Genomic DNA, 20,123 nt, shown 5'->3' with positions numbered 1-20,123 from the left:
AGGGCGGCGAGCGGCGAGGGGCAGCCCGCGTGTTCATGCTGGTGCTGGTGCTGGTGCTGGTGCTGGTGCTGGTGCTGGCGGGCAGGCCTGAATGGGACCGAGGGCGGACGCTCCGTTTGCCGTCTGTGTGTGTGCGTGTGGGTGGGTGGGTGCATGGACATGTGTGCAGTGAGGGCGGCGGTGATGGAGGGGGGCACGTGAGCAGGCGTGCAGCAGTAGTGTCTGGTGCTGCCCACTGTCGGCTGCCCCCAGAGGCCGGAGCGCATCAAGCGCCCATGCTAGGCCATTGTGCAGCCCAGAATAGCCCGCCCGCGCTCTAGAATCGGCTCATTACCCATTCATTGCCTTGCACGCTCGCTGCCGTCGTCGCCCTGGCCGCCCTGGCCGCATAAACCAGCCCCGACCCTGTTGGCTCGCGCCGCTGGTTGCGTCCGCACTCGCATCTGCATTTGCATTTACTCCTCTGCCCTTTGCCTCAGACTCGCCCGCGCCTGCACCCATGCCCCGTTAACCTGGGCCACTTGTGTCGTCTGTCAAACGCCCTCGAAACTCGCGCAATCAGCCTGCCGTCTCCGCCCAGCCTCAGCCCTGAGCTTGTTCCTGTACCACGACTACTACTACCTCTGCTCCCGCGCCCAGGACCAGGGGAGGTCATGTTCACTACAACGGCGGCCCCAGCTCCCCCAACCGTTGTCTCAACCGGATTGTCGTCCGACTCGTCAGCTCAGCGACCGACGGGCGTCCATCGAGGCATCAGCTTCTTCAGAAATCTGCACCTGCACTCGGCCAGCCCACCAGACCACACACGTGAGGACTCCTCCCGCCAACGGGCCCGCCCACGCGCCTCAACACACACGCCGCCAGCCTCGCCTGCCCTGGCCTCTCCCTCTTCCCAACACCCTCCTCTGCCGCGTCTGCTCCCTCTGTCGCGACGCCAGACCACCGACGCCCAGCCCCAGAGCCCTCCAGCAGACTCACCGCCTGCCTCGCCCCACGAGACCATGACCCGCACTCGCTCGGAGACGGCCCAGCCCCAGCTGCAAGTCCGCAACAACACTGGGCCCACGCCAGCAACCTCCTCCGCCACCACTACCACTACCACCACTCAGCCATCAGACAGCTCCACCGATGGCGGAGGCGCTGTCAAACACCTCCCATCCATCCGCTTCATCCCACACCAAGATCCCCGAGCCGGCAGACCTTCTCTGATATTCCCCACCATTACGCGAACGCTGCCCGACGAGTCGGCCGTGCTTCGTGTCGGCCGCTATTCGGAGCGTGATAATGCGCCAGAAATCTCTTCAAACACCCCTTCCGCTGCGGCGATTGGATTCAAGTCCAAAGTGGTCAGCAGAAAGCACTGCGAACTGTGGTGCAAGGACGGAAGCTGGTACATCAAAGATGTAAAGAGCTCCTCGGGCACCTTTTTGAATCACATTCGCCTCAGCCAGCCCAACGTGGAATCAAAGCCTTTTCGCATAAAGGATGGCGATATCATTCAGCTGGGCATCGATTTCCGTGGGGGCGAAGAGATGATTTTCCGCTGTGTCAAAATCCGTGTTGAATGCAACCGCGGCTGGCAGCAGGGCCTGAATACATTCAAGTGCGTATGCATATCCCTGTCAAGAGTGCCTTTGCTAACTCGTCTAGTAAACAAACCCACCAAAGATTGCGGGCTCTTGCCAAGAACAAGAAGGAAGTCGCGGGCGATGCCGCCTCTACACACACCTCCGAGTGTGCCATTTGTTTAATGTCCATAGCAGTATGTTTCCATGCCTCGATACAACCGGGCCCTGCTAATCACATTGCAGCCTTGTCAATCGCTATTTGTGGCACCATGTTCACACGTCTGGCACTACAAGTGCATTCGTCCCATCCTCAATGGGCCCACATGGCCAAACTTTCTTTGTCCCAACTGCAGGGCCGTCGCTGACTTGGAAGAGGATGTGGAAGACATGGGCGAGTTTGAAGACTGGGAGGGAGACGAGGAAGTAGCCAACGGCGACACAACCACCCATGCAAACACAGAGCAAGCCGACCGCCACGTCACTCCTCGTGCTTCTGTTGCACCCATGAACTCGAGCAGCTCAAACTTTGACCTCAGCGACCTCCGGCAGCAAATCACAAACATGGATATCAACGGTACCGAGCCAGCTAACGGAAACACACATCAGCCCTCACCCGAGACTCCGGATCGCCAGATCACGCCACCTACCTCGTCCGCCACAGCGCCTGTCAGCATCAACGTGTCTGGAGCAAACCAGTATGCAGGTCTGACTCCACTACATCATACAGCAACCGATGGCCTAGCACCCGACCGCGTACACGAGGGCCCAATGACGCCTCGCAACGACATTGGCCCCTTTGTCCTAGACGGTAGCGCTGGCAGGGCTGCTGGAAACCGCTTGCACCAAGTTGAGTCGTCCTCGTCCGACTCTGACACAAATGGAAATGGACGACGTCCGAGCGAAGCACCAAGTCTCCCACCTGTGCGCTTTGACTAGTAAACAAAAGATACCAACTAGGGGTGGCTTTTTGGTTTTTTTGGATATCGTTTTTTTTGGTCTCATACACAGGATCCATCGACATTCTCCCTGTGGACTCATCGCCATAAGATCTTCTTTTTCTCGTCATATCATCATCACTCGGCACTCACTTGTTCAGCATGTCTCTAGGGCGTCGATGGTGTTCTTGTCCTCTCTTTTTGTTACATTTCGATATCTTAATGGCTCTCACTCACACTCACACTAAGCGAACATGTTGTTATGATTTATTTGATTGAATTGAAATTCCTCTTGAATCCGTTTCAGCCCTTTTTCTTCTTCTTGCTATTCTTTTCTGGCGCGAGAAGGTAAATGGAGTGATGGAGTAGTTGGCTTGTTGGGTCTTGGAGGGAACTTTGGCTACGATGCAAGTCCGACTACTGCTATCTAATGTAGATCCCAGGGAAGATGGGGGAAAAGACGTATACAGAAGAGGAGTAGTTATATATACGCATGATTGGGAGAGAGAGAGAAAAGGGGCATGTTAATGTATGTTATGGAATAAATGAGGATTTCGTTTCGTCGTAACTCGTAAACGTGATTATGAATGCAAGTTTTTTAATACTGTGAAATTGAGAAACGGTAAATAGCACTCCACGACACAACACTCGGAAAAACGATAAATGGTATTCAAAAACACAATACTAGGAAAAACACTTTGAGCCAATGCTTGACGCCAGGACTAGGAAGTTGAAAACGATAAACAGTATTCAATAACAAAAACCGAAAATCGTAAACAACACTTCCCATCACACAATACATGGAAACCATTTTAACGGATGCTTGGTACTAGAAAGTCGAAAACGATAAGTAGTATTTCACACCAAGTGCACCGCTCGCAAAAACCTTTCAGCGAATGTTTGATAATTAAAAGTCAGAAACGGTAAATGGTATTCCGATAACACAGCAATTAGAGAAAAAAAACCTATCTAAGCGAAAACTTAACACTGGGAAAGTTGAAAACAACAAGTCGAAAATGATAAGTGGTGTTCCACAACGCAATGCAACACAACACTGGCGGAGCATTCTAGGAAATATTTACCGAGAAACTGAAAACAATGAATGTATGTTTCATAAAGCAACACCTAGAAAATGTTGCGGCGAACGTTTGATATTAGGGGGTTTAAAAAGATAAATGGTATGTATTCCACCATGCTCTTCTCTGCAAAACATTCCAGCCGAGGTTTGATACTCAGAAAGTGGAAATGGTAAATGGTATGTATCTCACTTATACAACGGTTGGGAAACCAAGTTTATCAAAGGTGAAATACTAGGAAAGTTAAAGAGAAAAAAAAAAGGATAAATACTATTTCAGATACAAAACTCGGAAAAAGATTTAAGCAAGTGTTTAAACAATAGGGAAGGTGAAGATGGTAAATGAGAAATGAGAAACAGTGTTTCCGCACCACACACACACACACACACACACACACAACACTACAAACATTTCAGCCAACACTTGATACCGAAAAGTGGAAAACGATAAATTGGTATTTGAAAAAAAAAAACTCGCCTCAACTATCTTGTTCATCACCCCTTCCTATTCGTCAAGCATTACCCAAAGAAAAAAAAATCATTACTCATCCCCTCTCCTCCCTCCCCGCACCCCCTCATCAACGACCCCCACACATACCCACCGTCAGCCCACAATCCCCGCAAATCTCACAACCCCCTCCTAGTAATACGCATCATTCTCAAACATGCCACCCATAGCCCTGCCCTCATGACTCGCCTTCCACTCATCCAACAGGACCATAATCTCCTGTCTGGTATCCTCAATAATGCCATCCATCTTGATATCATTCTTATCATAGCCAAAGGGGTCCTCGAGCTGGACGCCAATGCCCTCGATGCCATAGAGGGTAAAGGTGACGATAGCGACGACGAGGACGCTCCACCACTTGTAGTCGTCGACAATGGCAAAGGGTAGGACGCACGCGTAGAGGGCGAGGACTTGCTTTTGGTGGATGAGATGGGCGACGGGGATCGGGGTGGAGCGGATGGTTTCCATGCGGCCGTAGGCATCGACGAGCGAGTTGATCTGCACGCTCATTTGAGAGGACAGGGGCGCGTTGAACCAGCCGCGGTCGGCGCCGCGCCGGATGTAGCCTTCGATTAGGATGGTGAGTTGGAGGGGGAGACCCAGGCCCTGGTCTTCGTAGCCCATGAGGCCGTCGGGGAGCAGCGAGACGTATTCGTCCTTCTTGGTGTGTACGACGCCATCGCCGTTTTCGAGGCTGAGGGTGGATTGGCCGAGGAGCGGGGTGGTCGAGGAGCTTTGGATGGCGCTGGACGAGGCGGTGCGGTCGATGTAGCTGGGGCGCCGGGAGACGGGGCGCGAGCGCTGGGAGGAGTACGAGGTTGGGTGGGGAGGGAGGGCGGCGAGGCTTGCGGGGGGGATGTTGAATTCGGCGCGGAGGTTGTGTTTGATCGAGTACAAGACGGCGATGAGGACGCGGACGATGCGTTCGGTGTCTCGACGCTGCTCTTCGGTCGCGTAGCCGTCCTTGTCGCGCGAGTTGACGAGGGAGATTCGTGCGAGGTTGCGTACGGCCGTGTTGATGGTCGTCAGACAGTTTCGTCCCGTCCAGAAGCGGTCGTAGCTCGTGCTGTTGCGGAACACGAGCATCAGACCCACGACGATGGAGAGCGACGGGATGATGGTCGACGGAATGCTGATCGAGTCGACATAGCGGGTGTCGATGTACACGATGAGGACGGTAAAGAGCGAGTGCAGGATCACGGGCAAGAGAATGATATCGTGCACCGCGCCCTTGGAGAAGCGCAGCACAAGCGGGATACGGCGGGGCTTGCGACGAAAGGCATGGGCGAGGGGGTACGTCGGGCGACGCGTAGGGACCTCGGGCGTCGTCGACATTGATGGTGTTGTGTTTGGTTTGCACAACAACAAAACGAGCGAAGTGTGCCGCTGAGAAAAGAAAAAAAAAGCAGGAATGGGGATGTTTTCCAGCAAGCAGGATTAAAGGATTGTTCGTAACCCGTGCTCTTCCTTTTCTTTCCCCGCAATGAAGCAACCCAGCCCGCCTTGTAGACGTGGCGGTGTGAAGTGGGGAGTCGTGGGGAGATATGGCAAGATATCGATTCGACAAGGACGCCAAAATACAAGGCCCCAAAAAGCTTGTCAGATGCGTCTTGATGTCATGCGTCTTGCTGGCAGTAGCATGTCAAACGCTGTTACATGTTGTATTGGTATGTGTCCCCCCGCCTTCCATGCTTTAAAGTTGGCAGCCGAGACATGCGACAGAAGCGCCGAAGTTAAGGCATATGTAGATCGCCTGTGCGTTTGGGTGTGGTGTGCAGGGTCCAGGATCGATCACATGCAAAGTCTAATGCTAGGCTAGCTAGCCCTGCACGTCCCGACTAATGACGCGCGATAGCCCTACAAGTCTGAGTAGATAGGATAATCCGGAATGTCGCTTATATAGTAACCTTAAAACCGGCGCCATACTCGAAAACCCAAATTCCAGAAACCAATTCTGGAGTACGGGATTTTCGTAAGTGGTCAATCTGTCCGTGAGCGACATGACACGAATCTAGTCTGCTCCTGAGGAAATCAATTCTTCATGTTCATGTCTGATGCATTTTGGAACGCAATTTAAAGTGTAATCTTGTCGCGACATGTCAGATCCTTACTTGAATTGTTTCATTCATATATACAAAGTTCGTATCCTTTCGTTAAAATCTCCGTGATACTAACACTGGCACCCTGATAGTAGGATATAGCAATCCCTCGTTGCGTCTTAACCACTAACCACATCGAATGACAGCCAAAGTTTTGACCATCTCACACACTCTCTTTCCAAGTGCCACTGCGTTCAAACTCTCACACTCTGTGAGAAATGCAAATTACCAACCCGAGCAAGCAACAAAGTCGTTACCACTAGCACCAGTGTGCGTAATCTCTCCCGCGCGTTGACCCCGAGTGTTGAAAATGACACGATCGGCACCAGGCGAGCCTGCAAAATACACGTTAGCAAACAAGAAGAGCAGCCAAAAAAAGGTTCTAAATCCAAACTAAAAACAAAAATCACTTACCACCAGTGTACACTCCCGAAGTCTTAAGCGGAAACTCCTGGTACGGTCCGGAAACCAAAAACGTAAAGCCCTCGTAGTTGTTGTATGTATGGGGATAGGTCGAGCTACCAGCCTCGTCGCCGCTCTGGTAGTAGCTGTATCCCGCATTGCGGGCCGCGGTAACCTGCGCCGACGTGTAGCATGTCGACCCGCACTGCACGTAGCATGACTGTCTGGACTCGACGGCAGCGAGGACATCAGATGATTCTACCGAGTCGGTTGTGGGGAGAGCGATTGTAAGAGCGGGGAGGAGAGACAGGAGGAGAGTAGAGAACTGCATAGTGAATGGTTTTGTTTGCTTCGAAGCGAATGGGAAAGACAGTTGGACGACAACGAGGGTGGGTGATGCAGACAGAAACCAGTGATGTTTCTTGAACACTTGCAAATGTCAATGCGATGGGTTGGGGGAGGGATACCGACTACCCTTTATATATACTTCAAGATTAAAGCCATTTAAACCGCTTACCTTTTTGTGCGACCTAACGGATACACCTGCCAAACTGCCATGCTCGCAAAAAACAAACAAAAAGGCCACCTACTCCTTTCTTACTTGCTTTAGTTCTGATGACTTAGTTGAGTAAGTTGCAAAAAAACCGAAAATCATACCCAAACTGCGTAGTCGACCTCCGGGCTTAGACCTACTCTGGAAGGCCACAAAAGCCCCCCCCCTCCCTCCCGGAAACACACCAAGAGGGAACAATCAGGTCACGCAAGAAAGTAAAAGTCCCCCCGTATGACCCGACACGGACAACAAATCTAACGTATCTCGCCGACCCCGTAACCTCGTTTTGACTTTGATTCCTCGAGGCAAGATTAGAAAACTGGATTGGCCTGTTATGCTCCCCCCCCCCTCCCTTGTTCATCAACCCCAGTTTCAAAACAATAACCATAAAGTAAATTAACATTCAAATATGCTCTCATCTTGACTTCTTGCCTCTTTAATGCCTCCGTCTCCTTCTTCATTCGTCATTGCATACTCACCCTTTCATCTTACATAGTTACCTATCACTCCCCCCTGCCGCCCATCCTTAAGCGCCCTCCAAACATTCCCACAAGCACCCCCCCCAACTCCCATCATAATCCCAACCCACATGTTTCACCTTATCCATCTCATTCGACGCCCGCTCGCTCGCCCGCCCCGCGAGCTAAAGCAAGACGCACATGTGCGCGTTCGATAGGCTGGTTGGAGGTGCGGGATCGGCGGGCTTACTTTACCTATCGACCCGGGGACTAGTGCCAGATGCGGAAGGTGGGCTAGTTAGCTAGCGATTTGGGCAAAGGGGTTTCGGGAGTTTTTGTTGGTTGCATGGAGGATGGAAGGGGGGTGCAGCGGGATTGCCCGGTGTGGTGGTTGGATCTGAGATTGGGATGAAAGATGAGGGGGGGGGGGGACAGGATGGGGGATTTGCTTTGTTGGGTCAACGGGATATGCATATGCGTTGAGGATCAAGTCAAGATTTGCTTCTTCTTGTTCAATTGAGTTTATTGACCGAGTGTAGCAAAGGGTATATATCCGTGTATCTTTCTTCCTCCACCCCCTGGGCGAACTCTGCTGCCGTATCACCGGCCGCAATGGTGCATGCAGAAGCGGCTATTTTTAATAGCTTCTTGTCATCCTCACGTGGGACTTACGATAGGATGAGAGGTATCTGGAGCCGTCTATGCAGTCTTGCTCCATGCATCAACCAGCATAGATCCACCCGCAACCATGCCGCAAATGCCTATGCCCGCATTGCCGAGGAGCCCCTCCTCTAGCGACCAATGCAGTGTCATCGGGGCGTATGCAAGATTCGACACCAGATCTTTCCACCAAACCCAATTCTCTTCCTTTTCCGCTCTTAAACTCTCTGTCAATCTAATCTTATCCTCTTTTTCTCCATCTCCGTTGACCACAGCCGCCGAGGAAGACGGCGAGCGATTGTATCGCATGACACCGAGACGAGCAACTTCAATACCAACATACGCCGCCCAGAACCGCGCACTCCAGATCCACCATTCATTCTCCCGTGCCTTTCCCGCGTCGCCGGTCCACCTCGCCGATGTCAAGGCTCCCTTTGAGCTGAGATATGCACCAGCCTCGAGAACTTGACAGACTACGCACGACGTGATAGATGCCCATGTCAAGGCACGCAGTGTCTTTTCCTTTCCGCCAGCATTCTCAGGTAAGCGGTCCTGGTACGTCCTTCTCCCCCAAGTGTATATACCCACCAAACTCCATAAACGCACAAAGATTCGATAGTCGGATATGAGGTCAGCCACTACCTTTGCACTTCCTACTGTCTGGGCAATAAGTTTGGTGCTGGTGGGTGCTGGTAGGGTCGCTATGAGCGTTTCGCCAGGAAACAGCACTCCGTCTGCTTTCTCGGCGATTTCAGTCGCGATGCTGGCTAGGCGTTTCTCGAGGAGGCGGGATAAGAGTGCGTGGACTAGGGTAAGTGTGTAGCATGTTGTGCATAAAAGAGCATCAGTGCCTTCGGGAGTCGAAAGTAGTTTTGCGAGGCGGAAAATTGTGCGGTCTGTGCCAGTAGCGGCTTTGGTCATGTATTTCAGGATCAAAAAGCGCAACTTGCGTATCAAAGATGGACGCGTGGGTGGTTCTGGCGCCGCACCAGGCGGCGAAGGCACTCCGGCGGGTTCCGAGGAAATCGTGCCTGTCGCAGGATGCAGGTCTTCTGTCATGGCGATAGAATGCAGCTCCCGCAAAACACGATCAAAACTAGGTGAGACGAGTGTTATTGAGGCATGATGTTGTTGGGAATTAGGTCAAGCAGCAAGAGGTCATGCATTACCTGAGCATGCTGGCCGAGGTTTGCTCGGAACAGGCCATGTCGCGTCATCAGCGGGCACGTGCAGGGCCATGTGCTGATAGCCAACTAGCTTTTGTAAACTTTGCATGTCACCCATCCTGGACCCTGGATAACGCATACCTAAACTCTACCACTCTTATCTATGCATCTGTGCATTTATCTATACACTTACTACATAGGTGGTGCTCCCTACGAGCTGTTCACCCGAATCTCTCTTCCTTCTTTGCCCTGAGCGTTGCCCCTGACGGTCGCTCTGCGGCGCCTTTTTCATTCTTCTTTTCGCGCGGCACTGTTCCGCTCCTTGCCTTCACTTCTGCTATTGTGAGGAGATAACATAATGGCGCGGCGCTATTCCGCTATCCGCCTTTATCTCCGCTGTGATAAGTAGAGGATATTCCATAGCCCTGACACCCTCCGCACAAGTTTTATCTATAGTTACATAAGCTGTAGGGAGGGTGTTAGGACTAAACTTGCTCAGCTCGCTGCAGCTTCTATTTCTCTCTATGCGTTAGTCTTTCAGCTCTACTCTAGAGTGCACAATCTTTTAGCTCTGTTCAAGAGTGCATACACAAGGCAGACATCGCTGCGGCCTACCAGCGAAGATTAGCCATGAAACAGGCACTGGTGCAGACAACAGAGTGTAGTGTGGGCGAATGGTCAAGGCGTTCTCGATTTGGTGAATGAGTTGGCTGCGGCTATCTTCTTCGGCTCGTTCATCAGGACACACTGTTGGTTGCATTCGGCATAAACACTGATTGCCGATAAGTTAACATCATGCTAAGCTTTTCTGTATTCGTTTCTTTCTTTTTCTAGTTCGTTGGTTCTACTGTTACTCTGATGGGTGCTTGTAACGACAAAAGCTACGTGTTGGTACGTACTTACAGCAACGAGCACATCCGCATCGCCTAGATAAGCGAGTCCTTCCACTTGATAAGATGTGCTCTTGAAGATGGGAATCGGGCCAACATTTCTCTATACATGGTTGATTGAAATGGATTCTAAAACACTACTGGAAAGCATGCAGGCTAGACATGCACTAGAGGGGAATATCATTCATAGCAGTTCTGCAAACAATTCAAGCCGTCCCAGACACGCAAAGTCAGAGCCATAGTTCTGTAGTAGAACAAATTCTCGGAAAACATAGGTTGACTAAAGAATATTCCATCACTGTTCCTTGACACATTCCTGCTTCCTACTTTCGATTACAGACTGAGACCAAACTTCGGTTGCTAACGCAATGGCTAGAAGTTCAGTACTAGTACTTCCCACCTGGTGGCGGCTGGCCGTACTGCTGCTGACCTGGGTATCCACCAGGACCACCCTGAGGTGGTCGCTGACCATATTGACCTGGTGGAGGAGCTCCGTATTGGCCTGGAGGGGGAGCTCCATATTGGCCTGGAGGAGGGGCGCCATATTGGCCTTGTGGGGGTGGTGCGCCATACTGGCCCTGTCCTGGTGGGGGGCCTCCATACTGACCCGGTGGTGGGCCACCATATTGGCTTGGCGGAGCACCATACTGGCCTGGAGGTGCGCCATATCCACCAGGTTGGGGGTTGGTCTTTTCGTCCTTGGAATCGTAGCTACGGTCAATGGCGCCAAGAAGAAGTTTGATGATCCATAGGTCGGGTGTGAGATCCACAGGAGGATTGGCGCGCATCATCTCTTCTTGCTCGTTCTCGAAGTCTGAAACAATGTTAGCAATATCTTACATACGGATTCATCAAACTTACTAGAGGTACAGTCAACCTCTGGTCCGATTACGGGGTGCTCATCAAGTTTACTGAGGAACTTCCTAGCAGCTTCATCGTTTCCGACCTGAGCGAACTCGAACGCAACGGCGCCGCGGCCATACTGTGGGAAACCCTTGAGAGTATCAAAAGCATACTGAATGGTATCGAAAATGGCGTTCTGAGGCTCTCCAGCTGGCTGACCATCGGTGATGGCAATGACCAGTACCGGCTTGGTCAGCTGACCGTTCCTTGCCTTTTGGAGAACGATGCCATCAATGACCTTTTGCCTCATAGCAGTTCCCATGGGTGTAAGACCCTTGAACTGCACGCCACGCATGATTTGCTCAATCTGAGCCTCGGACGCCACACCATCCTGGAGAGGACGGCCCTGCTGGTCGCGTGCGTTGGAAAGATCGGTGTTCATGAAGCGAATAGAAATACCATCATGGTCAAAGAGCGTGGCGGCAAACGAGACTCGCTCCAGAATAAGGCGCAAGTCCTTGATGCGGCTTCCCTCCTCTTCGAACTGCATGGAACCACTGTCGTCTTCTACATGTCAGCTGCGCTCTATAAGCCGAATCCCATAACCTACCGATATAGAGTACAATGTCGTACAGGGCAAGCTTGACAATATCATTTGCGATTTCCTTTGCGACACGCCAGCGCTGAATGACCTGGTTGATCTTGGGACCTGCTTGTTGAGCGATCTGGGTAATCCTTGGGTCATTTGGTGGGTAGAAGCATTGGAGGTTCTTCTCCTGAATACAAGCATTGAGAAGTTGCTTGTAGCCTTCTACCTCAGCAGGGCTGCTCTGAGATAGTTGCTGGGGAGGTGGGCCTCCAGGGTATCCTCCCTGGGGCGGAGGAGCGCCGTATTGACCCTGTCCTGGTGGGCCACCCTAATTCATGCGTTAGTCGTTGTTCAGACAGCTTTCTTGTTTGAATAAAATGAGGCATCAAAAATGTGAAGTAGATTGCGGGAAAAAAACGTATAGGGTTCAAATGACGAGGATTTGCACAATGGAGATCCAGGGTGAAATCCGTCAAGGATAAACAGGCGAGAGAGCTGATTAATACGAACATTTGGCGGGTAAGACGGTGAAAGAGGTTGGTTATACTGCTGGGGTGGTTGTCCATAGGCTGGCTGCTGTGGTTGCCCCCACTGACCCTGCTGAGGTGGCTGTCCATAGGGTTGCTGTCCGTAGGGCTGCTGTCCGTAAGGCTGCTGTCCATATGATTGCGGGGTTGGTGGTGGACTCCATGGAGCTGGCTGCGCCTGGCCAGGATAGGGAGATTGGGGATACTGAGACTGAGGCTGTTGGCCTGGAGGGGGCGGGGGAGGCCTGTTGTAGCCAGACTGTCCTTGAGGATAGGGTGATGATGTGCCATAAGAACTTGGGGCGGGTGGTTGTGAATAGGGAGACTGCGGTGGTGCATTTGAGCCTGGGCGCGGGGGCATGGGAGGGCCAGGTTGTTGTTGTTGTGCATATGGGTTTGGTGCTTGTGCCGGGGGCGGGGGCGGCTGGTAGGCGCTGTAGCTGGAAGCCATTTTGCTTGAGAGAGGCATGTGTGGCTAGGGCCCGAGAGCAGCTTGTGGCGGGTAGAGTCCAGAGGGCGGGCGATCCAAGAGGGCGGGGGGGTTTATTGGGAGTCAAAAGTGGAGTGGGGACTCGTCACGGCTTGCAAATGACTAGCCTTGGGGGTGGCGGGTACAGCAGGGCAGAGGGCGATGACGATGCAGGCAGAGCGGGAGCTAACAGCAAAAGAAAGAGCTTTGACTTACCCCGGGAGCGCCGGCAGCTGGGGCACCTGGATACGCTTGGTACTGCTGCTGTCCAGGCTGCGTATATGCGTTAGTGAGCGCTTTGAATGCAACCCGAGCACTGCACTTACATAGCCAGGCTGGCCGCCTGGAGGCATGCCTGCCGCTGCATTTGCTGCAGCCATCTTGCTTGCGAGCTACATCAGGTCAGCCCAATCTGCCTGCGTATATACACCTCTCGATGACGCAGGCGGGGTCGTGGGGGATGGAGGGGCAGCCAAGGAACCACAGGATAGTAACATACACCCATTGTCGTGTGTGTGCGTGTGTGCGTGTGTTGCTCTGGAGCTTCTCCCGCTGTCCGAGGAGTTGAGAAAAAGCTTGACAAGGCTGATTTTGCAGGTGGAGCTCTCAAGGTTATGAAGGAAGAAATGGCGGGTGAAAGAGCGTGGGAGCCTTGCACGCTGTTTGTGGGAAGGATGGCGCTGAGGGCCAGGTCAGCGCAACATGCTGGTCAGCTCCGCCCCAGCAGGCGCCCATTGCACTGCCTGGCGGCTGTCGCCATTGGCCAGTCGCCGACCGCGTTGGGCTTTGGGCGTGTATACGTGATGAAATGTGGGACATTTCGAGGCTGAGCTGTCACCAACCCACCGAGGCCGCCATGTTTGTACAAGGCGCGCTTACGAACGAGCGGGGCATTCTCAGGCGAGCAGATGGTCCTGCTCCACCGGCCACTTGGACAGATTGTGCATGCATACTCCATCTATCGATCAATCGTTTCACAAAGAATGCATTTGCAGCTGCTAAGTAGACCCTTTCACCCACTCCAATGGCGGGCCAAGCTCCGTTTCACTGCCACTGCACAGCCACCGCTGTGGCCGAAGCTGTGCCACCCAACATGATCACGCATACTACGTCATTCCACCACCTGATATCTGACAGCCCGTTGTCTTACTACATTACCACGGTCATCCTAGTAATTGAATTGAAGCCTGCAGTTCAAAGCACGTGTCTCTGCGGGGATTCTAATCAATGCAGAGTGAAGGCAACATTCACAGGATCGACTCGATGTACCAAACATCGAGATATCAATGCGTGTTAGAGATGCTTTTGCCAATGGAATTCTTCCAAGAATAGAATAACTCAAGAAGCTATACCGAGCTTCACAAGCATGGAATTACTACCATAACTGGTAACCTGTGAAGGAGACTCTGCAAATGCTGCCAAGCAATTGTTCCAAGACTGCATTCAAAGGCACGCCATCGGCCAAGATGTGAAATATCAACATGTTCGAATCTGCCATCAACCTTACATTGTTACCTCTAGTCTGCATGTAAAAGCCACCCATCCACAATTTCCATGCACTTGAACTATATCCGACTTCAGCACATCACTAGCATCAAAGCAAACAATGAACCCTTATAATAAATATACCTCGAGGATGATCGCTCCCGTATCTTCCAAAGCTCCACTCAGCCCTAGTAACCAGGCGCCCATTTAGAACACGGAGATGCCCCGCAACCCCGCCATCACCACATCATGTACACAAGCCAGTTGAGCAACCTACCTCTTCGTACACAGACACAACAATCAACTCTTTTCCCTCAAAACAACATACACCATGTCCAATCAAGAACTCAACAACGCGCGCTTCAGCGCCGAAGCCCTAGAATGGGATTCCAACACGAAGCACGTCGAATCCACCTCCAACGCCTTCGAAGCAATAAAACGCTACGTGCCCGCATTCAAAGAGGGTAGAAACAAAGGTAAAACAATATGAATTCCTTATTTCGCACCTGTTTTACAATATTCAAAATAAAATACATTGGCCATCAAAAATACGCTCAAACAAAAAAAAAATCAAAAATGAAAATTGAACAATGAACTTTGAAGTAAGTTTTTTTTGTTTTGGCTAATTCCAAATTCCAACAAAACCTCTCCACAGATCTCGACGTGCTAGAAATCGGCTGCGGCACCGGCCTCCTCTCCTTCATGCTCGCCCCCCACGTCCGCAGCCTAATTGGCGTCGACACCGCCGACGGCATGATCTCCGCCTTCAACATCAAACTCGCCAATCTACCCACTGAGCACCCAAACCTCTGCTCTGTGAACCACTTCCTGACCAACCCGGACGCGCACGAGCTGCAAAGTGCCGCAGCGCTCTTAGCGACGCACAGGGGAGAGGAACCGAAGCCGCCGTACGAGTACCGGTTTGATCTCGTCGTGTCGCATTTGACGCTGCATCACATACCCTCGATGCCGGCCATCCTGCAGACGATGCATCAGTGCTTGCGGCATGGGGGCGTGGTGGCGCTGACCGACTATGAGGATTTTGGGCCAGAGGCTGTGCCGTTTCATCCTGTGAGTAAGAGACCTGGGGTGGAGCGGCACGGGATTAAGAAGAAGGAGATTGAGGAAATGTTGCTGGGGACGGGTTTCAACGAGGTGAGGGTTGAAGAGGCGTTTGTGTTGAGAAAGGAGGTAGAAGCTGAGCATGGGAAGCCGGCGAGGGACATGGATTTTCCGTTTTTGATTTGCTTTGGTGTTAAGAGTTGAAAGGAATGCAATGCAGATAGAGATCAAAGGAAAAGTGTCAAAAAGGGTTCAGAAATCTTTCATCAGGTCGTTGACGGCTTTGGCGGCGAAGCGTTTCCGCTCGCCTTCTTCCATGCCCTCGCCCATTTCTTTGATAGCAACCACTTTCCGCATCATGACTTCAAGATCTTCAACGTCTTTGTCGTCTGTCTCTCCCTCTTCGTCGCCATCATACCCTGCAAGCGCACTCTTCATGCCAAACAGCTCCATGTTCATTTCTGCCTCTTCTGCCTCAAAGCTATTCTCAAACCCTTCTTCATCTTCGCCAAAATCCAAGGCTGCACTGCTCTCCCACTCCGCTGCCTCGAGCGCTTCCCGCACCCGCTGCACTCCCGTGGCTTCGCCAAACTCGTTTTTGCCCTTTTTTTCCGAGTCAATGTATTCGAACCCATAGTCCATGGCCAACTCTTCCCACTCCTCATGACTTTTGTCCAGGTACGGCGTAACAGATTGCGGCATCGCCACCGCTAGACATGCAATGTCGCCGCCATAGCCACACGCGCGTTCAATTACATCCGAGATGGCCTGCATCGTTTCTTTGACTTTGTCTACGTCTTTTTCTTCGACTGGTCTCTTGAAACAATATACCCATGCACCGAGCGCTGTGACGACTTCGCGGGCTTCTGGTTTGATGAATTCGGTGCGCCATTCAGCAACGTTGGGTAATTCGTCAATCCAGATGGGCACAGTGGCGGTGTAGTACTTGGTTTCAATGCGCAGCTCGTGCGCAAGGCCGGCGGTGGTATTGGATGTGGGTTCTGGAGCGGAGCCTGTGAGCTCTGCAGGACAATTAGCGAATGGCGTACGACCAACCACGTTGAAACATGCCTTTGAGAAGTGGTAGTACACCAGCATCTGGTGCCCCAACAATTAAAAGGCGTCGTGGATTCTTGATATCCATGCTATCCGTGCCCTCCATGCTGTCCATATTGTGGCGTTGTGCTGGAAAAAGGGGTGGGTTGCGGAGTTCTCGGGGGTGAGCTCTTGGTCTTTCATTGTGGGGCAACAGGCTGCGATGATCAAAAGCAATAGCGACTGCGCCTAGACTACACGCTAAATGTAGCAGAGACATATATGTCTTCGGACCATCACGTGTCACGCAATAGTTTTGCATTCTTTTGAAAATGAACATTCATTCGTGTTCCAAGGTATCATCAAACTTGCTATCCCGTTTTCAGCGTATGCCCCAGCAAAAGTGACCTGGTATCATACCTGTCGGTGTATCCCCCTTGCCATTTATCAATCGCATCAAGCGCGTCCTCATAGCTGCTGCGCCTAGGATTGCTTGCTTGCTACTGCCGTTCAAGTTGTGTCTTTGCCGGAATTCCTCACATTGTTCAACGTCCACCGCCTCGAGTGCTAGCCCTTGCCCTGTTGACTGTGGCCCTGCCACGCGCAAGGCCAACACCGCGACCCCTCGTACCTCTCGATCGGAACATGGGCGCGTTTCTATCCGTAGTTAGCACTTTGCTCAGTCAAAGTTCCCTTGACGAACCTACCTCAACATGTCCGGTACAATGAAATATCGTACATGGCTCCCCCGGATATAGACTTGCTCAAGATGTGAGACACGACCGTCACGGGCGGTCACAGTAATGTCCTTTAGCTGCACGTTCATGTTGTCCTCAGCTGCGAACCCGTTAGCAGGGTTTAAGTGTTGTAGATAGGATAGTAACCGGACCTTCAATAAGCTTGCCGCGGTAGACTTCGCCAGATGTGATTTCGAGCGTGACAATGTGGCCCTGTTGAAAGTCAGTACTGACATGGGAGAATTCGAGAACCGTGTTGCGCATACCGCAGCCTCATTGAGGAGCTTGATTGGAATACCAATAGTGCTCGTCATCTTTGAAAATTGGGGTTGGGGCTGGGATTGTAGGCTTGTAGCTAGTTATGCGCGTGCTTGAGGTTGCGAAGAAGACGCTCGGTGAAGATCCGTGAAAGGTGCTGAATCGGATAATCGAGATGAATGCGCTCGTTGTGTCGCCAAGATATTCGCCAAGTGACGCCCTCGTCAGTTTCAGTGGTACTTTCAGAGGTACCGCAGTGGGAGGCTGTGGATAGTTTTGGTGCAGGCCTGCTGCGCGTACCAATATCGCTGTCTACAGAAAGTTGAAGGTTGAGCTTGGACCATTCACTTAGTCATCACGTGCAGGCGGATTTGGCCCTCGGAACTCATTCTTCCTTTCTCTGCTATCCGCATCAATGAGCGAAAGCTTAGAGCTCGTCTCAACGACTTGCTTCGGTCTTTGAAGTAAGACATCACCGATAATTCAAGCACAAAGCACGTTGCAAACTGATCTCGAATTCAACTTTCCTTCCTCAACGTGATCATAATCCCACATACGGCTTGACTTGTTTCTATCTGTTTGCTGTATACCGTATCAGACTAATTATTTAAGAAAAGAATGGCGGGCCACACCCCAACCTGCTGAAATCGGGTATTAAAGAAAAAGTACCTCTGCAGTCAAAGGGAAAGGATTTAAATAACACGCTGTACAAAAACCTTGGAGCTTTGGTTGAGAGATTTACATCAGTGAGACCCTGCTTTCGAACCCTGAAAATTGATACGTAATACTACCAACGATATATACACCTCTCAACAGTTATATGCAAATTGGATACACCTCTATTGGGTACAAAAAAATCAAGTATGGTTGCAACGAAGACAGCAGAACAGCGAACTACGGTCGCGATGAGACAGCAGCACAACGATCTACGTATGGTGACAGGCTATAACATAACCAGCGCTGCTCTAAAATGAAACCAGAACAGCACCTCGATCACAACAAACGAATTTCTAAGTCTTCAATCTTTTTCATCTATAAATCGATCAAAATGCATTTTGTTACAGCTCTCGCCGTCCTTGCGACCATCGTCACAATGGCATCCGCCATCAAAGTCGCATTATACGAGGATGGTTACTGTTTTATACCCAAGGTCGTATATAATCGACGAGGCAATGGACGCTGCTACAACACCGATTACGAGCTCAACAAAAGCGCCAGCATAACTACTTGCGAGGACAATCGAGGATGCGGTTGCTACGTGTACGAATTTGAAAACTGCAGGGGAAGAAAGGCGGAAATAAATATCCAGGGCGAAAACTGTGCCTGGATCATGAAAGCAAAAGGCTTTGGGTCCTTCAGGTGCTTCAACTACTGAACATAAATTTCGCCATCTGAGATACCTACGGATCGATCATTCATCGCCAGTCATGTTGGATCCGTTTCCGACCTGATATCGATATTTATGACGACACTACTTGAACGTGTTTTCGACTTTGGAGATTTGAGTGAGGAACTGAGGCAGGAATTTTGGCAATGGGGTGACAATCGGAGAGATGATTGGCTGTTTTTATGAAAGGCTAGGAGTTCTGTTGTATCTTTTTGTGGGTAGCATCAAATTTAATTCAACTCTACTATTGATGAATCAGGCGCGAAGCTAAAACCTAGTGACCTGCATGTATCAATATTGAATTCAATCAGGTAGCTATCGTCGACACATTCCAAGTGAAATGTACTGTTGAGCAAGCCTACATTCGTCTCAACCCTCTTCCCCTTTGAATCCCCAAGAGAATAGGCAAATTTCTTGCTGCTCGGAACTAGTAGTATTCGGAACACTCGGAACGCGCATCTCTCGCTGCTCACGAACTCGTGTCTTACCCAAAATACGTCACATCACCGCATCCCATACACGCCCCAAAAAAACACCATGAATATCTCCGGCACATTAAACATCTTCCGTCTCTTGCGCGACCCCACTCTCTGCCTCCCCCAACACACAATCCCAACATTCAACCAGCTCCCCATCCCCCTCAGCAAAGCCTTTCCACGCAAACAAGGCGAAAAAGAAGTCGACATCCGCGCCGTAATCCTAGACAAAGACAATTGCTTCGCCGCTCCTCACACAGACGAGATATACGAACCCTACCAAGTAAGCTGAATCCCGCCACTTCCCTTACACCCACTCCCCACATATTGTTTTACTCTTGTGAATATAATAAACTCACATGACCGCCTTTCTCACCTCCCCCCCTAAAGGATCACTTCACACGCCTCCGCGCCGCCTATCCCGGCCGAAAACTCCTCATCGTCTCAAACACAGCAGGCACATCCTCGGACCCCACCGGCGCCCAGGCAACGCTGCTGGAACGCAACACGGGTGTCGTCGTACTCCGCCACTCGACCAAGAAGCCGGGTTGCAAAGACGACGTCATGGCCTATTTTGCGGCGCATCCCGAGACGGGAGTTACGCGGCCCGAGCACGTTGCGGTGGTGGGGGATCGGTTGAGTACGGATGTTATGATGGCGAATTTGATGGGGGGGTATGGGGTTTGGGTTAGGGATGGGGTGCAGGGGAGGGGGTTTGTAAGTCTTATTTCCTTCTCTCTATTTCTTTTACTGGGATATGTTTAGGGAGTTTGGAGAGTTTCGAATGGAAGCTGACGTTGAGACTAGCTTGCGAGGATGGAGGATAGGTTGCAGAGCTTTTTGTTTGGAAGAGGGTATTGTGCGCCTGATCCAAGTAAAAATCAATTTGAGTAGTTGGATATGTGGTAGGGTAGACACAGGGTGGTTTTTTTAGGGATTCC

General features: G+C 51.3%; 8 protein-coding genes across 8 annotated transcripts; 3 read left to right on the top strand and 5 right to left on the bottom strand.

Annotated features, from left to right (window-relative positions):
• Positions 1-653: 653 nt before the first annotated feature.
• On the top strand, positions 654-2,504 carry PSV08DRAFT_364454 (uncharacterized protein; the record flags this gene model as incomplete). Its single annotated transcript, XM_066093065.1, has 3 exons — positions 654-1,603; positions 1,651-1,762; positions 1,812-2,504. 3 exons carry the CDS (start codon positions 654-656, stop codon positions 2,502-2,504), a joined length of 1,755 nt encoding a protein of 584 aa, XP_065948721.1.
• A 1,714-nt stretch (positions 2,505-4,218) lies between these two features.
• PSV08DRAFT_228024 (Bestrophin/UPF0187) lies at positions 4,219-5,421 on the bottom strand (the record flags this gene model as incomplete). The annotated part of the gene is made up of 2 exons (XM_014221881.1): positions 4,219-4,780; positions 4,901-5,421. The coding sequence occupies 2 exons, from the start codon at positions 5,419-5,421 to the stop codon at positions 4,219-4,221; spliced, it is 1,083 nt and encodes a 360-aa protein (XP_014077356.1).
• A 764-nt stretch (positions 5,422-6,185) lies between these two features.
• Positions 6,186-7,036, bottom strand: PSV08DRAFT_319917 (Ribonuclease/ribotoxin). The gene is made up of 2 exons (XM_014221882.2): positions 6,600-7,036; positions 6,186-6,520 (listed from the first exon to the last, which is right to left on the bottom strand). Exons 1-2 carry the CDS (start codon positions 6,916-6,918, stop codon positions 6,411-6,413), a joined length of 429 nt encoding a protein of 142 aa, XP_014077357.1. The 5' UTR covers positions 6,919-7,036; the 3' UTR covers positions 6,186-6,410.
• Positions 7,037-8,080: 1,044 nt separating this feature from the next.
• Positions 8,081-9,337, bottom strand: PSV08DRAFT_207295 (uncharacterized protein). The gene has a single exon (XM_014221883.1). The coding sequence runs from the start codon at positions 9,315-9,317 to the stop codon at positions 8,298-8,300; it is 1,020 nt and encodes a 339-aa protein (XP_014077358.1). The 5' UTR covers positions 9,318-9,337; the 3' UTR covers positions 8,081-8,297.
• Positions 9,338-10,416: 1,079 nt separating this feature from the next.
• On the bottom strand, positions 10,417-13,358 carry PSV08DRAFT_319887 (uncharacterized protein). Its single transcript, XM_014221884.1, has 6 exons — positions 13,242-13,358; positions 13,069-13,134; positions 12,959-13,015; positions 11,768-12,074; positions 11,176-11,721; positions 10,417-11,128 (listed from the first exon to the last, which is right to left on the bottom strand). The coding sequence occupies exons 1-6, from the start codon at positions 13,245-13,247 to the stop codon at positions 10,701-10,703; spliced, it is 1,410 nt and encodes a 469-aa protein (XP_014077359.1). The 5' UTR covers positions 13,248-13,358; the 3' UTR covers positions 10,417-10,700.
• Positions 13,359-14,475: 1,117 nt separating this feature from the next.
• Positions 14,476-15,517, top strand: PSV08DRAFT_9353 (S-adenosyl-L-methionine-dependent methyltransferase). The gene is made up of 2 exons (XM_014221885.2): positions 14,476-14,703; positions 14,883-15,517. The coding sequence occupies exons 1-2, from the start codon at positions 14,559-14,561 to the stop codon at positions 15,491-15,493; spliced, it is 756 nt and encodes a 251-aa protein (XP_014077360.1). The 5' UTR covers positions 14,476-14,558; the 3' UTR covers positions 15,494-15,517.
• A 24-nt stretch (positions 15,518-15,541) lies between these two features.
• PSV08DRAFT_373066 (uncharacterized protein) lies at positions 15,542-17,375 on the bottom strand (the record flags this gene model as incomplete). The annotated part of the gene is made up of 6 exons (XM_014221887.2): positions 15,542-16,311; positions 16,361-16,445; positions 16,912-16,981; positions 17,032-17,161; positions 17,214-17,274; positions 17,328-17,375. 6 exons carry the CDS (start codon positions 17,373-17,375, stop codon positions 15,542-15,544), a joined length of 1,164 nt encoding a protein of 387 aa, XP_014077362.2.
• Positions 17,376-19,205: 1,830 nt separating this feature from the next.
• PSV08DRAFT_378735 (mitochondrial PGP phosphatase) lies at positions 19,206-20,076 on the top strand (the record flags this gene model as incomplete). Its single annotated transcript, XM_066093354.1, has 3 exons — positions 19,206-19,465; positions 19,573-19,899; positions 19,990-20,076. Exons 1-3 carry the CDS (start codon positions 19,244-19,246, stop codon positions 20,074-20,076), a joined length of 636 nt encoding a protein of 211 aa, XP_065948720.1. The 5' UTR covers positions 19,206-19,243.
• Between the last annotated feature and the right edge of the window lie 47 nt (positions 20,077-20,123).

The sequence above is a fragment of the Bipolaris maydis genome (assembly GCF_028858645.1).
Source record: "Bipolaris maydis strain C4 unplaced genomic scaffold PSV08scaffold_11, whole genome shotgun sequence".
Classification (NCBI taxonomy): Eukaryota; Fungi; Ascomycota; class Dothideomycetes; order Pleosporales; family Pleosporaceae; genus Bipolaris; species Bipolaris maydis.
Note: the sequence above shows the minus strand (reverse complement) of the source record. Positions and strands in the feature narration are given on the sequence as shown.

Coding starts and splice junctions, on each gene's coding strand:
- PSV08DRAFT_319917 (XM_014221882.2), bottom strand. CDS start 6,918: ATGCAGTTCTCTACTCTCCTCCTGTCTCTCCTCCCCGCTCTTACAATC. Junction 6,521..6,599: donor TTCGGGAGTGTACACTGGTG/GTAAGTGATTTT, acceptor TGTATTTTGCAG/GCTCGCCTGGTGCCGATCGT.
- PSV08DRAFT_207295 (XM_014221883.1), bottom strand. CDS start 9,317: ATGACAGAAGACCTGCATCCTGCGACAGGCACGATTTCCTCGGAACCC.
- PSV08DRAFT_319887 (XM_014221884.1), bottom strand. Junction 13,016..13,068: donor CAGGCGGCCAGCCTGGCTAT/GTAAGTGCAGTG, acceptor GCATATACGCAG/CCTGGACAGCAGCAGTACCA. Junction 11,129..11,175: donor AGAGGTTGACTGTACCTCTA/GTAAGTTTGATG, acceptor ACATTGTTTCAG/ACTTCGAGAACGAGCAAGAA.
- PSV08DRAFT_9353 (XM_014221885.2), top strand. CDS start 14,559: ATGTCCAATCAAGAACTCAACAACGCGCGCTTCAGCGCCGAAGCCCTA. Junction 14,704..14,882: donor CAAAGAGGGTAGAAACAAAG/GTAAAACAATAT, acceptor ACCTCTCCACAG/ATCTCGACGTGCTAGAAATC.